Raw genomic sequence first — 17,287 nt, forward strand, 5'->3', positions numbered from 1 at the left:
CAAGCCCGTGTCTCAGTTGGTGCGATTTAAGTTTAGTTTCGTTTTTTTTCCACTGTCACAAGAGAAAATGGCTGTGAAACGACCGTCAGAGAATCAACAGAGGAACGACTGTCATCATGTCAACGTTAATTGGACTTGTGGTTCAGTCTCCGTGAATCGTTATGAAAAAATATTGTTTTGGTCTTTACTTTAGCTCAACTAAACTGGGAGTAGAAAATATCTTATCGCGTTTGGTGACTTTTTATAGCATTCCTCAGGTGGAATGGAGAGTCTGACATGATGTAACCACAGCAAACCAGAAGAGGAATTCTGAACAACTAAGATTACTTATTTAACATAGATATTAAAAATATAATTTAAAGATGGACCAGCTCAAAGTACAGGTGGTATACCATACTATTTTATTTATAAAGCAATAAGTGCTGTAGATGAGTGAATAACGAAAGCAATAAAATAAACAGAGTTATTATAAAACCAGAGTATTAAAATTAGGGATATGATCAACTCAGTGCTTGAATGAAAGCATAACAGTAAACGTGTTTAAAATGTACCCAGTTTTAATTATGACTGTTCAATTTTTTTTCTTATATTAAAATGAATCAATCTTCTGACTTGCATCATTGTTAAACAAGAGCCAGCAACCCACATCTGAGCGTGATATTGTACTTTAAAAAGAGTTTAAAATTGGATCGTATTATCTCTTGCTGTCAAGCAAGAATATGGTGCTCCAGCCGTATTTAATATTATCAAGCATGAGTGAGTGAAGGAAAAAAAAGTTTAATTACTTGTAGTACTTTTTAAGGAAATGTTTTTTCAATATTCATTGTCATGAAGAAACTTGACTCACAAAGAAAAATGGAGCAAAATTACTAAAGCAGCTTCTTAAATAAAACTATGACCACAATTCATTAAAATGTTCTTATGTTCGGTAGCAATCAATGTGCGCTCAGTACAGAAAAAGGAAAGATCCAATTGACACAATCTTATTGATAAAACTTTATTTTTAAAAGAATAAAACATCCCTTTTCTCAATGAAATACATTCAGGGTTTTTCATATTGCTGGTATGAACAGTATTGTACTGTGGCTAAGGTTAGCAAGTGTGACGAAAACGTGACATCTAGAGGATTCCAGTAATATTCTTTCAAGAACACCTTTGGTGTTGTTGTTGAAGGAGAATCAGTTGTTAAACAGATTGAACAAAAAAAAAATCCAGCTGTCATCTTGTATTAAATGGGGATTTGAATGTTTATGCTAGAGATGAATGACTGATGACTTTTGGCACTTAAAAAACACATAAAGATGACAGAGATGTAGAAATGAAATGGATAATATGACAAGAGCAAACGCTACTCTCAGATCACTAGGTTGTTTCTACTCATTTGCATATTTCATAAAAGCATTAATGTTTCTGAAGACTTCATTGATCACTGATCATACATCCAGATTATTGCCACAAGGTTTTGTTTGAGATAAAAGGTCTAAAACAAACAAATAACATGTCAGTTGAGTGTTTGTGCTGCATATTTTTTTTCAATAATACACGTGAAAGTGTTTCGTTACACTAAAACAAGGCCCGCGAAGAATTGGAGGTGAAGGCAGACAAATTCAAGAACCTCGTTCAAAAGGTAACCCCACGAGAAACTGCCTCTTGTGTTTTCTGTTGAGTCGTGAGTTCAGCTGACACAGCAGGTATTGAATCCCTTCGAAGAATCCACTCGGTGATGAAAGCAGCACGCAGGATGAGCTACAGGCAGCACAGCAGCGCTTTTGTGATCACAACAGGGTTTAGCAGCACCTGAAGTACTTTGGATCCACGCAGGCCATGAGTACTTCTCACGAGTAGATGAGGCCACAGAGCACTGAAACAGACCATCGTGAGGCCAGTGCAGGCTACGTTGTGATTCGGACTTGGCGGCGAGCTTTACTTGTCCTTCCAAAACATCTTCAAGGCTGAGGAATGTTGAGCATCATTAACTTTCTACATGCCCTGGTGGTTCCCAATGCTTCTTAAAAACCATTTAGCTGGTGTTGCTAGGCAACTAATTGATTCAAGCCATTTAGAAACAAAGATAGAATTATCTCTCGCCATTTGGCTCTAAAAATATTTCACTTTTCTTTTTTTTTTAATAACCCCTTTGGCAAACTTCATCAACTTTGTGAAATGTACAATAATAAACACTAGTCCTGTTCAAATACTTTGAATCCCTAGTTCAAGATAATACAAGATTCCTTGTATAAGAAGCTTATTCCACCTGACAGGGCGATATCTCTAGTAACAGTCTTTATCGCGCCACCCAATAACTTATCACAGTACCATGAATTTAAGTCACTCGCACATGTTTGAACATATGCACACATTAGTCTGCCGCTAACTCCTTGTTTGGACCGCCCTCCCCCTCCCCGCTGTCCTTCGTCACTCACTCATGCAAAAGATAAGTGTGGTGGCCCCCCTCCCTCCTCCGAACATCAGTTTGTCAGAGGTCACAAAGGTCAGTTGGCAGATCGTCCTGTTCTGCTGCTTCGTGGAAAGCGGTGGACTTTGAGGTGTTTGGACAGGTGATCGCTCCGAGCAAACTTCTTCTCGCAGACGATACACTGGTACGGTTTCACTCCAGAGTGAGAGCGCCGGTGTCGTGACAACTCGTCTGAGCGAGAGAACCTGCAGGGACGAGATTGGCATCAGCGTTAAGACTCAAAAAAATACTGATTTATAGGAAGTGAAAGCCAAACAACGTGAGTTTAAAATCTGTGAAACCGGAGAGGTGTGATGCTACACATGTTTTCCCTGTGAAGTTAGTCATCCCATTTATAGTTCACCACATGAGAGCCATGAATCCAAGCCAGGACTATTCCTGTCTCGCCTGACTCTAGTCTCCAAGGGCCCCCCAACCGATGACATGGACGTCATGACAGTCGAGGTGTGTGTGTCTGCTCTGACACCACTGAGCATACATCTTATGTGACTCTAAGTATTAGCAAAGCTGCAAAGTCGTATTAATGCTCAACACAGAAACACTTCAAACTAACAATTATTTTTAAACATATTTATCCGTGAGTTATTATGGATAACCAAGTTGTTTTATGTGCGAGAAAAACAAAGTAGATTAATGTCGCTATCCTAACCTATAAAGATAACAATGTTTAAGATAAGATAAAGAATAGAGATGATGGATGTCAACAATTGTACACATGCTTCCAATCACATTTAAACAGAGGTTAAAGAAAATGGATAAATAAAACATTATCTAAATGTATGTTTTCTTAATGTTATCAATAACAAAACTACTACTAAAGCTCAAACAAAGATTAGTCCTCAATGGCCCCCAATGTCAAACTTTCTTTTATTAACCCAATAAGAGATTACGATGGACCTCGACTCTTTAGCAAAGATGTGATAAGATCAAGGATGTCGGCAAAGGAAACGACATCACAATATCTATGAATTTATGAATGGATAATACATTTTTATAGTCATAATTACAACTACTATCAACATCCTTAAGAATGTAACAAGGTTTTTGTCAGTGGATAAAGGCACTTTGCTAACTGTATCCAAGAGCTGGTGCTTGGCTTTGTTTTTACTAATTACTCATTTTGTGTGCCATCGAATTTCATTGTTTAATTCTGTACTGACTGATTCTGAAATGGTGTTTTCCATGGCAAAATTCATATGTCTCAAGAATGAAAAGAGCATGAACACGTGTGGTGTCATACACACATATTTACTGCTCCATGTCGTCACTGACTCGTCGTTTTATCAGTGTTTATCAGAGACACGTTCACAATCAACATTGATCCCAAATGAACACACACACCAAGTGCAAGTGTTTGCAGTTACATGAGTGGAGAATAAACTTAATAAAAATGTTTCTCATTCAACAAACTGATGATCTTTGATTATTATGACAACATGAACTGTTTTGTACAGCATGTTTTTTTATCAGCTATTTAATGCAATTCAGAAGAAAATGTGAAGGAATTATAGGCTTGTTTTTAAAATATAACAAACCAAAGATGTTTGCCTGATCCCTTCTGTCAATTGTTTAATAAGGTTGAGGCAACTTTTTGAAAAACTCAAAATCCACTTATTTAGTTTTTTCTAATCCAACCGTGACAGTATTTTTTAAAGTTTGTGTCTCAGATAAACTATCATTTGTAAAATTGAATTGAATGCGGAAATGCTCCGTCATGTCTACAAAAATTGTCATCCATGTTGTTCTGGAACACTATAGTAGCATGTCAAAAGTAAGAGGACTGTATTATGTAACGCCATCACGTGTCTCCTGCATCAAAGTTCCTGTGCTCCACAAGCCTCTGTGCAACATGAGCTTCAAGCTCAGGCATGATACAAACCATATAGCGGACTGGGCCATCGCCAACTCTCAAGGCTGCACTTCAAGTTCTTTCAGCTCAACTCGCATTCAGCCTAATCAACAGTTTTATAGTTCCCTCCGATTATCTGCCAGTATAGTTCTCCACCTGTATTCTCCTTCATGCAGGCCCTCTCTTGTTATAGATCTTTATGTTCGGGTCACTGAGTTCACCACTCCAAGGGTACACAGAGTGCACTGTGAATTTGAGACGTTTTTTTTTCAGTTCACAGTCGTCTAGTTCTACTTTGAAACAAGAGCCACATGTGCTTTTTTTTTTTTTAATTGTATTTACGAATGAGTTAAACAACAAGTGCTCTGGTTAATTAACTTTTTATTTTCCTTACTGATTAGTTCATGTATTTCTTGCACCTCAAAGTGATTTTTACTGAGGTACAGATGTTGAAACATCATTTCTTTACCAAATGGTATAAAGCAACTAATTTGAAAAAAATAATGTAAAATGAATTAGGTCACATCCGTCACGAGAGAAAGATCTGCCCTCCGTCTCTAACCGCGTGCCTCTACATTGAGCCTCCATTCTAAAGATAAATCCACCCGCATCACGCACCAATGTTGTTTTGCTGCAACAATGTGAGCCAACAAGGACAACAATCCCACACGCCATGTGACAGATGTCCAGCACACGGTGATACAGACGCGTCACAGTGTTATTACAGCAAACTGTCAGAGGCTCAGCGTCTAACACAACACTTTGAATCCCAGGCATCATGCGGGTCTGAGCGCAACATTCCCCCTGAGAGGTGCTAGCATGTGTTTCTTTTTATGTGTTTACATGTGAGGCCGCTCATCTGCGTTACAACTTCCAGATTTCAAGAAGGAGCTTGCGAGCCAGAAGAGTTAAATGTGGTGTTGACGCTGTACTTCAGAGGCCCTAAAACATGGATCTATTCTAATGTGAGAGCAGTAGGAACTCCACGGCCCCCAATCCACTGATGCTTCCATAATCTTAATGTCAATTTAAACCAGGTCATCACTTTCTAACACAGATTATCAGCAAAGAATTATAGCTCATCAACAATACTAAGTTCTGTATAAATATATTATAATATATATTAACATGTCTCTTGTTATCTAAGAAATCTAAGGTAGTGCCTTATATATATATATGCCTTTACATCAAATGAAAAGAAAAAGAGGTGTGTATTGTTTAAATTGTATTGTTCTTTAGTCGTCTTTTTGTCGAGGTCTTGCATAGATGCTCTGTGCTTTAAAATAATTAATTTGTTTAGAATCTTAAACCTGCCATTTTATTTGTTTGGGGTGACAATCTGAACCTGAATTAGAGTTGAACAATTAATAGATATGGCAAAAAAAAGCTTATAAATAATAGTTTGAAAAGGTTTAAACTGTGGATTTTAAACAGTAAAGACTGTGACCGTGACAATAAAAGATTACAGGGCAGATGGAACTATAGGCTGATGCACTGCTTTTAATTTGAAATACGGAAATTGATGTCCTGCTTCCAGACCAGGGTCACAACGCGCATAAACAATCAAAACAAAACTCAATAAAATATATACTTAAAAGGTCCAGATAACACTGAGAACAACACATGGGTCTCAGAAAATCAAGGAAAAGCCTGCACCAATAAAAATGTCTTAAGATGTTTCTTGAAGGAGTCAGTAGTTCCATCAAACACAGAGGGAGAGGAAGATCGTTCCAAAGCTTATGAGCAACAGCCTGGAAGGATTTCCTCTGGTCCTGAACCGTGTGCGAGGAACCATCAGTAGATTCTGGTCCACAGACTTCAGAGCACGAGCTGGGGTGGCAGTATCTGGGAGCGTGACTACATAACATAACATACATACATAACATAGTGGCACTAATTCCAAAGATATCATTGACGTGTTGTATCTGCTATTGATTTTTTGTTTTACATTATAATACATTATTTCTCTTTAAATATTTCTGTCTCCAGGTTGGTGCATGAACTCACTCCTCTGAGCCAGTACAAAATATGCCCTATAAATCTCTTTATGAGTTTGGCTCCCAGAAGCAGCGGGTCATCAAACACCTTTTCTACAATAGCATATGACGTGTATATTAGCGTGCCAAACAATTTAACAGTAGTCAGAAGTAAGTAAGTAAGTAAGTAAGTAAGTAAGTAAGTAAGTAATATTTATTTATATAGCGCTTTTCGAGACCAGGGTCACAAAGCGCTTAAACAATCAAAACAATACTCAAAAAAAAAGTACATACTTTAAAGATCAAGATAATACTGAGAACAACACAGGAGTTCGAGAAATTCAAGGAAAAGCCTGAACAAATAGAAACGTCTTAAGATGTTTCTTAAAGGAGTCAGTAGACTCCATCAAGCGCAAAGAGAGAGGAAGATTGTTCCAAAGCTTAGGAGCAACAGCCTGAAAAGATTTCTCTCCTCTGGTCCTGAGCCGTGTGCGTGGAACCACAAGTAGATTCTGATCCACAGACCTCAGAGCCCGAGCTGGGGTGTAAGGCTGGATCAGATCAGTGATGTAAGAAGGAGCCTGACCATGAATAGCTCTGAAAGTAAGAACCAGAATTTTAAAGTTTTAAAGTTGATCCTGAAAGAAACTGGAAGCCAGTGAAGAGTTTTAAGGACCGGAGGGATGTGAGTTCTTCTACTTACCTCATTAAGTAAGGTATTAAGTACCTCATTATAATAAAAAACATTTAATTCAGAATACATTTAGTATTTTAAAAATACATTGTATTTTCTAGAAATAAAGGAAAGACGATCCAGCTGCTGGACTGCTAGTTTTGATGTTCAACAAAAGTTAATTTGGTTTTCTTACAGGGAACTTTGAACGCATCTCATTAATCTCTCTGACATCAAAAAAGTAGAATGCTATAAGATGAACAAACAACACATGTACTTGCTGATTAACTTTTCTAATCCTAAACTATTTACCCAGACCGTCAAACCCATGTCCTTGTCCTTGTTTAACCATAAATATATTGTTTTGGCCTAACTTAACTGTGCTGAGTCCAGGTATGGAGCCACACATGAAGTATTTGGCAATAGCTGCAATATGTATAGTTGGGGCCATCCATTGACTAACAGGGCAACAGTTGTACTTTGATCGGGCAAGATGTTAACAATGATTACAAGAAGAAAAAAAGGTTGCCTGCTGAAGGTCTTCAAAAATGTTGCATCGTGGATTTAAAATGCAGTTATACACGATAATGAACGAGGCATTTGTCAACATGTGTGTGCAGACAGAAAGCAAACAAGTGGAATAACTACAACAGGGCAAAGTCTGCCTGCAGAGAACTTCAAAAGACAGTCTATCTAATCTGCAATTTTTACCATGAAGATAACACGGGTTACTACCACTAGGCACTTGTCGGGCAACAGCCAGTGTGTAGCTAATGTTTTAAACGTTTACTGTATCGAACACATCATTTCTTAGGAAGAAACCTTCTGAGGCTCTTAAAAGTCTGCACACAGATTCCTGTCTGGAGTGTAAACAGTCATTTATAGACGTAATAAAACAACTTTAAAAAGAAAAGTAGTAATAAACGTATCTCTATAAAGCTACTAAGTAAAGGGAGGCACTTATCAATAACAGTTTTCTCCATGTCGGTTTCTAATAACCTTTTTTTTTCCCCAGAATATGACTGATACTTTCTAGTGTTGGGTTGATGAGGTTTTATAATACAATGTGGCATATTTCCAAAGATTACAAACCTCCCTTTTTTTGGGTAAAGCCTCATAAATTGTTTACATTCAAAATGTTTATCCAACAACACATCACTGGTAACATCCTCACCTCCATCCACAGCCGGGCCATGTGCAGGCAAAAGGCTTCTCCCCCGTGTGCCTTCTCAGGTGAGCCTTAAGGTGGCTGCTCTTGGTGTACATCTTATTGCAGCCCGGAAAAGAGCACTTGTGCATTTTTATGAGGTCTGCCACGGCACTTTTCTGGTACCTCTGTCCTCCCGTTAAGACCCCGGTCGCTGACCCATCACCAAGCCCACCTTCTCCGAAGCTGATGGGTTTCGCGGCGATGGGCACCGGGGCAATCCGGACGAATTTGGTTGAAGCCGCACTCCCTAGTTTGCCTGTGCCACTAATGTTCGCTGGAGAAAGCAGCTGAGGCACCAAGGTAAAGGTCTGGCCCTGGATATTGAGCAGGAGCTGGGCAATCTTGATGTCGGACCCTGTGTGGTTGGGCTGAGACGGTTGCGATTCCTTGGCGTCAGATATGGAACTGGGGTTTTGCTCTTGTTTGATTGGTATGGGCTGGATTTGCAGGATGACGGGCACATTGGTAGCACCGTTTGTTGAGTCTGCTGGTGCCTCACACTCTTCCTGTTTGATCCCATCACTGAGGGTCATATTGTCAACGCAATCCATTTCCACCGTGGATAAGCTGTCCAACGCAGGCAAGACATGTTTGGTCTCTGTGGCATAGGCCAGTGGAGAAGGAGCCACTGGTACAGTTTGATCCGAGTTCTGCATCCCAACACTTCCTGTGCCATCGCCTTCTACTTCCTGTTGTTCCGGAGACATTTCAACATCACTTTCCTCCTCTTCCTTCTCTGTTGCAGCTGCTACCATGTTTTCCTCCAGGAACTCCTCAATCTCTTCCAGGGTGGGCTGAAAGAGGAGGGCAGTGGGATGCTGCATTTCATCCAGGAACACTGGTAACTCGTAGCTGTCCTCTTTGGTCTGCTGGTGGAGGAGACTGGGCTGCTGTTCCCTCTTGGACTCCCACTCGTGCCCCATCGGTAACAGAGATGACTGGGACGATGACGGAGGCGACAAAGTGGGGGATAACATGCAGAGGGGTGAGGGGGTGCTTGTGCTGCAGTTTGATGAGATTTTGTGGGAGGCCTGGAAGAGAAGAAGATCCAGGAGGCTGTCTTGACTTTCTCCTCCCGATGAGCTTTCGCTGCTCCTGCTGCTCCGGCTGCTCCTGCTGCTCCGACTTTCAAAGCTCCCAGGCCGCAAGGTCGAAGTCTCTGGACTGGAGCAGAAGGAGGACTTGGGGCTGGACGAGATGCTGCGGTCGTCCTCTGAAAGTCCGGGCGACATCGAAAGCATCACCCCCTGGTAGGGGTGAGGGTGGTGGTAGCAACTGTGGGTCACCATAAGGCCCGGCGAAGCACCGCCGTTGGCATGGCAGTGGAAGTCACAAGTCGGTGATTCGGAATGGTACAGGAAGGTTTCCTCACCCAGTGGCAAGTGATCCACCATTCCTGTGCGGAGTAATGGCAGTCAGGTTCTGCTTCCCCAAAATCCGAATATAGGCAGATTATTTTCCTGAAGACAAAAAGGTGAAATCAGGATTTGACCACTAATATCATTGAAGCAAACAAAAAGTTCATAATTTACTCAAACTAAAAAATAATACGTCAACCAGCTTGATGTATATTAATGCATGTTAAATCCACGTCAGAGAGCTCCTCTGCAGTGTTCTCTAATAGTTAACCACGTGTGAAGGAAGTGGAATTTGAAGGGCGTTCGTGTGCACCAGCTGCTCTTGAGCACTACACACTGACCACGTGGGATCAGGGGTTAACTTTTCCCACTGCTTTAGATCAAATTTTAACTGTCTATCACTTGAATTTCACACACAACCTCTCTCAATAGAGTCGTGACAGTAAAAACATGTTAAGGAGCAAAAGTGGATAAGATAAACATTCATTTAGATAAGTATTTATTATTATTTGTCTTTCTGACTGAAGTTGCTGAATTTGAGTAGCTTTGCGCCCTCTGCTGTTTATGAATAGAAAAACGATTAAAAAAAAAGTTTGAGAAAGTGTTAAAAAACATTTTACATTGAAGAAGAACGTTTTTCATTTCATTACATGAAACATAATGCCATTACAATAGAACATGATGTAAACATTTTATCTAAATCTTGTAAACATGTTGTTGTTTCATTAACTAGATTTTGTCTAAAAACAATATTTTAACGCGGGATCGAACCAGAAATCTGTCTATAGATACTTTTTTTTTAAGTTATTTTCTGCAGCGACAGAGGAGATGTTTGGGGAGCAGCGTGTGTCCAGCGCCGTGCCCGACAGTAACCCCCGGGTCTGGGAACATCTGAACAGGCTCTTGACAGCATGAAACACTCTTCTGTCAGCGCGCTATGTGAAGCAAGTCGGAATTCCTGGCATGTCGAAGCGTTCACACCGTGACATTGACTCCACGTCTGTTTCTTAAAACCGTGTAACCCCCACTTTATTACACTGCAATGAACTTGGATTAAAAAAAAACAACATTTAGTTCGTTGCAATTCAAAAGTGTAAATGTTTTACAGTTAATGCCATTCTAGGTTTATTATTAAACCAGTCTCACCTGATAGAACGAGGAGTCTCAACTTTGTTGCGGTCAGTGCGTCAATGATATCAATCCATATGACGCGTCTTGCATAACTGCACACCTTCCCCGTCCGCCTCGCTCTCTGGCTCGCAAAACACACATGCACAGAATCCACGGTGGGAAAAGGTCACATGATCCAGGCTCGGTTTGTTGTACGAGTCAAAATAAGCTGGTCGGCTTTTGAAGGCTCGACTACAAGGTGCGTCATGATTGGCTCTCGGGTGAAGGAGGCGGGCCCTCGGGCGATGACGTCAATGGTGTGCGTGTGTCTGTGATTTTTTACAGTCTGTTTTTTAAACTTTAAAAACAATTTGACATTTGCAGTGTAGTTTTGGGTAAAGGCTTCCAAATAATAATGAGATATTCCAACGAGTTTTTAAAGTAAATGCATTTGTTTTTAAAGAGTTCCAAAGCCAAAGAGTTATGATGTCACTTCTGAACTTGGTGTGTGTGACACATACTTTTCTATGGTTGACCATCTTCTGGCGAGGTGTCAAACTCACCAAATAATTTTGGCAGGCTTAAATGAAAGTAGATTAGCATTCATGTTAAGCTTTAAAGATGCCAGGATTTAAAAATAAGACAAGGAAAAAGTTATAATACAATAATACAGAGACTTACAATAAGTAAAACTAATGTTAAAGGAAAGGACCAAACAGGTAATTAAGATTAAGCCTCTAATATTGACAACATTGCGATCAAACTCACATTTCCTGTCACAGGCAAGTTCGGTAAATCTATTTATTTTATTTATTTTTGCCTGGAAACCTTTTTAAATGTGTCCACTTACATGATTGACTCTGACCTAGATAAAGTCAGCTAGAATGTGTGTGTGTTATAAATATAAAATATATATGGACTCTACACATCTGAAAGAAAAAACTGGTTTGAGGGTAAATATGCACGACGGATAAAGATTTTCTTTGTTTCCACTCAGCTCTACATCATCAAGAACAAAGTGAGAAGGTTGTAAAACACACATCTGTGTGATGAAGTAAATGTTGATAGAAGGGTAGCTACTAGTCCAGTCTTGCAGAATCTAGGCTGCAGGATGGGGGTTGTATAGCATTTCTTTTTCTGAATGTCTTTTACAAATTTGATTCATATGTTGTTGCTTAATGATTTTTTTGAGTGATTCTACTTTGAATTTCTCCTATTTTTTTACATTTTTATATTATTTCTTATTTTAATCTGTTACAATATAATATTAGCTATTTAAATGATAACATTTGATGTAATGATCTTTATTTCCTCCCCATCTGACATCTAACAAAAGAGTGCCTTGCTCTTTCGGCCACAGCATATCATGGCATGCGTCGCAAATGGCCCATGGCCCAGAAGTTGTTTTTATTATATATATATTTATTTATATCAAAATCAAATGTTGGAACCCCTTGTTTGATGAAAGAAAAAAACTACAATGGTCACAGAAATAACTTAAACCTGAAACAATAATATATTTTTGTGTCCATAGTTCAGAGACACTGGCTATTATGGTGTGTGAGAGGAGACACATAGACACGGAGAATGTCTGTCTTGCATTTACAGTACATATACGCTGGGCTCTTTCAGATACTGCTATATTAAGTAAAGATGTTTCTTATTGTGATGCTGCCGCTAACTTAATATGTTCAACAATAGACACTACTTCTCAAACGGCAATGGGAATACCCTGTTAGTTTGAGGCACTGCAAAGTGTTTTTTGCAAACATTCAAACGCCTTTATTTCAAACAATGACTCAAATGTCTTGAAAAATGTCCTCCTTGTCTACTGTCAATTAAACTTAATAAATAAATGGCTCGTTCTTCATTTTAATTGCTGCCACTTATTGCTGCCACACATTCAATCGCTCATTCATCTGCAGCGATCACACAAGAATCTAAAATAATCAAATTAAAAACATTATCATGAAACCTGTTGCAGATGATGACTGACCGTTTTTATTTAGTCAAGCTATGCTCTGGTATTAATAGTTTAATGTAGGCGTTCATGGACAGATCAACAGATAAACAGTTAAAATAAAAAAAATAAAATAGCATGACCGGTTCATGAATGTAAAGTGCATGAAAAAAAAAACTCACCATATCACTGAACCAGCAGAAACGCTGGACATTTATCTCTGCGGCAAGATGGTCACTTATAAAGATATATATATTCTATCAAATATATGATGATAATTATCAATATTACTTTTTTTCATGGCCAGTTATTATTAATTAGATGGACATTATGAACATCTAAAGAGAAAATATAAGTTTAAAGTATGGGGACCCATAATTCAAAAAGCAAAAATATAAATAAAAAAAAACACAGCATTAAACTAGCATAACATGTGTGGCTCGATAATGAATGCTTTACAGGGGTTGGAGAGAACTTCTCTGTAAAGTCATATTTTGCGCCATAAAGTTTTAATACTAATGTTTAAAATTGATAAAGTTGTATTTTTAGAGGAAACTCAAGTGTACCTCTAAAATAAATCTCTTCATTCCCCAGTATTCAATATTCCCTGTAAGTTTTGTACCAAAATATGAAAATCCGTATTTGAAGTTATGTTGACAAAAGACTTTAACATTACATTATGGATGTATTTATTTATTTTAGTTTAGTTTTAGATGTAAAGAAATAGGGGACAACCAGCCGCTGTGGCCCCTTACAAAGATCAATTCCTCTTTGGGGACTTGAATGGTGGCTTTTTTTTCAGTTTCTTTGTAAATTCTTGCACTGTATCAACGGCAACAAGAAACAAAGATTTACTCCCAGGGTTACATAATGACTTTCAATGAAGCCGAATCCCACACAACAATGACCCCCCCCCCCACCATTAGCACGACTTCTACTGCCAACAATAACAAGTAAAACTGCAAGCACTAATGCTGTTCTTAGACATCTTAACTGGCTGTTGCTTTTCATCCTATTTGCTGTGCTACGCTGGTGCCAGCCATGACAGTCAAGGACAGAGTTTCAATGCACTTTCTTGTAGTTATTAACTCTTGAGCTTTTGCCCACTGACCCCGAACCGTGTCTTATGTAATGGTGTTTGTGTGTTTTACCGTAAGATGCCTCAATAACAACAGCACACTTTTTAAAGTGTTGGATTTACAAGCCTTAAAGACGCAGGGTGACGCTGAGACCTGCGGAACCTTATGGGATTTACACAGGCTTGACACGGTTTTTAAAAACATGTTTCTCGTCAAAAGAGGCTTTTCGAAGCCAAACTGAATCTGCTTGTTTCCATCTAAAGACCAGGAACCAGATCGTTCCTCACTCTCCATTCATTGGTTGTTATTTTTTTTTACGGGGGCCCAATAGGGCAAAACAGATGTCCAAACTCTGAAACAAAAAAAATTGTAATAAAAGTTGTAATAAAAATTAAAAAAGTCAGGAAATGTATTTATTTGTTTCGAAGTTTGTACATTTGTTTCAGGAAATTGTAGTAAATTTGACTTGCGCTTCTAGGACGCTGTATGTTTTCCTTTACTGTATAAATACATTCTGTTTTTTTCCTTATTACTCCAGGATTGAAGGCTGGGAAAGTCAATCTTAACTAAAATAAACAAAACCCATGGAAACCACAGCTACCATGATGTCGCACTCTGTCCTTATCTGTGTTTGTTGGTGAAACTGGCAACAACAACAACCTGGTTAACATTAACCAGAGGTTATCAGCTTCATAACACAAATATTGAACCTTTTTTATGGCGTTCTACTTCCAGATTGCATCACATCTGAGATAGCGACAGAGTTGTAGTAACGTGTTGATCTATAGTGAACTTGTCTTATTGTCATTAGCTCAAATCAAATATAAACAGAAGAGTAGTAACCTTTGACTACGTGCCGCGCACACTTTAGTAAAGACCGACACAGAAACAGGAGGGAAGTCGGCCTGGATCATGTTTACACCCCCCATGTAGTTCTTACCTGACCTATAAAAACATGACCTCGCCAAGGTTCTTCAGCTACGGCTGAAGGTCGTGAACCTCTGCAGCTGTAAACAAGCTCACTGTATTGTCGATCCAGAGGAAACCGGCTAATCTGCTCTGTGAACGTATAGAGATTTTTATTCCAGATTCAAATCTGTTCTTTTGAGGTCACATGATTTAAAAAAAAAACACACACAAACAATGGTCTTGTGGTCATTTCCCTCCATCCATTCCTCTACTGATGCTATTAAGATAAGTGACTTAAAACACATTTTAAACTCTGATTTAAATGTAATCCTGAATGAACTTCCAGCATTACGGATTAGAAAGAAAACAGCGTTCAGACAATGTTCAACAGGAATGGCTAAGTCGTGACAATCATTCCCAAAACCTAGTTTGAGACACACACACATGCACACACACATGCGCAAACACTCAATGATTTTTGTGGAATTTTATTATCTTCTTTAAAATATATTTTTTATTCATACAAATGGGAAGGATCAAGAGGCGAGGCTAACTCACCTGCCTCAGAATGATTCAATCTGGATCTATTTTCTCCTTTATTCAAAAACTTTCATCACACGCCCGCTAACTCGTCTGATACAGCAAAAAACATTATCATTGGTCGTGATTCAAGCATAATGAAGCCTTCGTCAGTTTCCTGGCTGCAGCCCGATGGATAAGGCAGCGGGATTAAGAGACGAGGAAGAGATGTCATGTCAAAACACTTCTGGCTCCGAAGACGCGCTCGCTGCCGCCGCCTTAATCAGCGCTGAGTGGTTCTTAGAGGAATAAGCGCAATACAATACGTAAACTGCAATGTCATCCAAGAACGCTGTTAAAATAATTGTAGCTACACCCGTGGCCGCCATTTAGTCTAAATACTAGCTTAAATTACAGTGAGTGGATGCATTTTAGGCATGAGAGCCTTTTTTTTTTTTACAACAATCCTCGTAATGGATCTCTATCAGTGTATGGAGAAAGCTCTCGTCTCTTTAGAAAATTTGATTTAGTATCTGTTTTAATCAACTAAAAAGCTTTACTCTTTTTAGTTTGCAAATTATTGTGGTGGAAAAACTTCTTAGCAAGTTCCCAGTGGTAAGTCAAGAATGTTATTGAAACACTAGCTATTGAAAACCTTGTCATAGGGTTGTGAGACACAAATGGATAAACCGATATATTTATATTGATATTTTCTTTCATCGTACATTATCCAAATTCAACAGCACTGTATTGCTTCATTTTTAAATATTTATTTTGTTCATTTTGGTGTTGCAATTAAACTTCCAGCTACTAGGTGGCAGCAGTCATTGAAAACCCTACAGATAAAGAGACAATGGAATCCGGAAGGTCCCGGCGATGACTGAAGACTAGAAGATACACCCACCCCCCAGGCTGCTTTTAACGCTGATGTTCGGGCATATTATGGCTTTTATTTCTATTAATTCAACCAAAAGAGAACAATTACAAAATTCAGTGTCCCTTAAAATTGTTAAAGAAAGTATGCAATGTATTGTATTGTGAGCTGAATATATCGTATCGGTTTGAATCGTAAGATAAGTAAGTAATTTATATTTATAGAGCGCTTTTCCAGACCAGGGTCACAAAGCGCTTTAACAATAAAAACAATACTCAATAAAATATATACTTAAAAGATCAATATAACTCCAAAAACAACACAGGAGTTCTAGAAAATCAGGGAAAAGCCTGCATGGATAAAAAGGTCTTAAGATGTTTCATGAAGGAGTCAGTCGACTTAAATAACTTACAATTCGTGTTATTTTTATGGCTTAGATTTGTTTTTCCCCGTCATTATTCATTTATAATTCTAAAGATAATTAAAAAATAAGGGATGAGCATGAAACTAGTATAATATAATGACAATCACACATCACTTTTGTAGGAAAGAATGAAGAAACAAAAGAGATATGATGAAGTCAATTTTTTACTTCACAAAATGTCAAAGTCTGGTGAGATTCTGGGACCCTCATTAATCTTGTTAACATCACTGAGACCAGGAACGACTCTTTACACAGCCAGTGATTGTGAGGAAGTTGACTTGTCGCTCCTCGGCACCTCTCAGCTGTGACTTCATAACAACAACACGGTTTCAAAAAAAGCCGGTGAGCTCAGTGGAATATCATAAAGGGCCACATTGTTGAGCCGTTTAAATCAGAAATTCTCAGTATAAGTTAATGCTCGGACAGTGAGAGCTGTCGTCGACTAATCCAGGCTCTTTTATATAGCTTAACTGTTTGAGAAACCACACAGAAACATGAGAAGAGCGTCACGATGTTTGTTTAAACACAGCCGTTACAGCAATTTTCAAGTAAAGTGAACAATTTCATAGCCTGTCCAAGCCTCTAAATATTACTTGAAACCTTGTCCAGCTACTTTTTCTTGCCTTCAATTTTGAAGGCTTCATTTATATTTGGCCAAAGTTTCCCTGAGCTAAGCCTCTCTGACCTATTACCCAAAGTTCCTACAAAACCTGGTTTGTTCAGGGCTCTTAAAAAAAAGAAAAGTTTCTGCCAGATGTTGTTCCTTGCTTATTTCCACATTAAAAAACGATGTTTAGAAGAGCGAGGAAGGTGGAGTATGGAAGCTTGTGATGACATCAGGATCAACGTGTTGTTGTGCAGAGCTGCTGT

At 38.7% G+C, this 17,287-nt stretch overlaps 1 protein-coding gene across 1 annotated transcript; it reads right to left on the reverse strand.

The window, feature by feature from the left end:
• Positions 1 to 983: 983 nt before the first annotated feature.
• Positions 984 to 10,877, reverse strand: klf15 (Kruppel like factor 15). Its single transcript, XM_087781907.1, has 3 exons — positions 10,689 to 10,877; positions 8,149 to 9,644; positions 984 to 2,661 (listed from the first exon to the last, which is right to left on the reverse strand). The coding sequence occupies exons 2-3, from the start codon at positions 9,576 to 9,578 to the stop codon at positions 2,493 to 2,495; spliced, it is 1,599 nt and encodes a 532-aa protein (XP_087638033.1). The 5' UTR covers positions 9,579 to 9,644; positions 10,689 to 10,877; the 3' UTR covers positions 984 to 2,492.
• Positions 10,878 to 17,287: the final 6,410 nt, after the last annotated feature.

The sequence above is a fragment of the Callionymus lyra genome, chromosome 19, assembly GCF_982586985.1.
Source record: "Callionymus lyra chromosome 19, fCalLyr1.hap1.1, whole genome shotgun sequence".
NCBI classification, from domain to species: domain Eukaryota; kingdom Metazoa; phylum Chordata; class Actinopteri; order Syngnathiformes; family Callionymidae; genus Callionymus; species Callionymus lyra.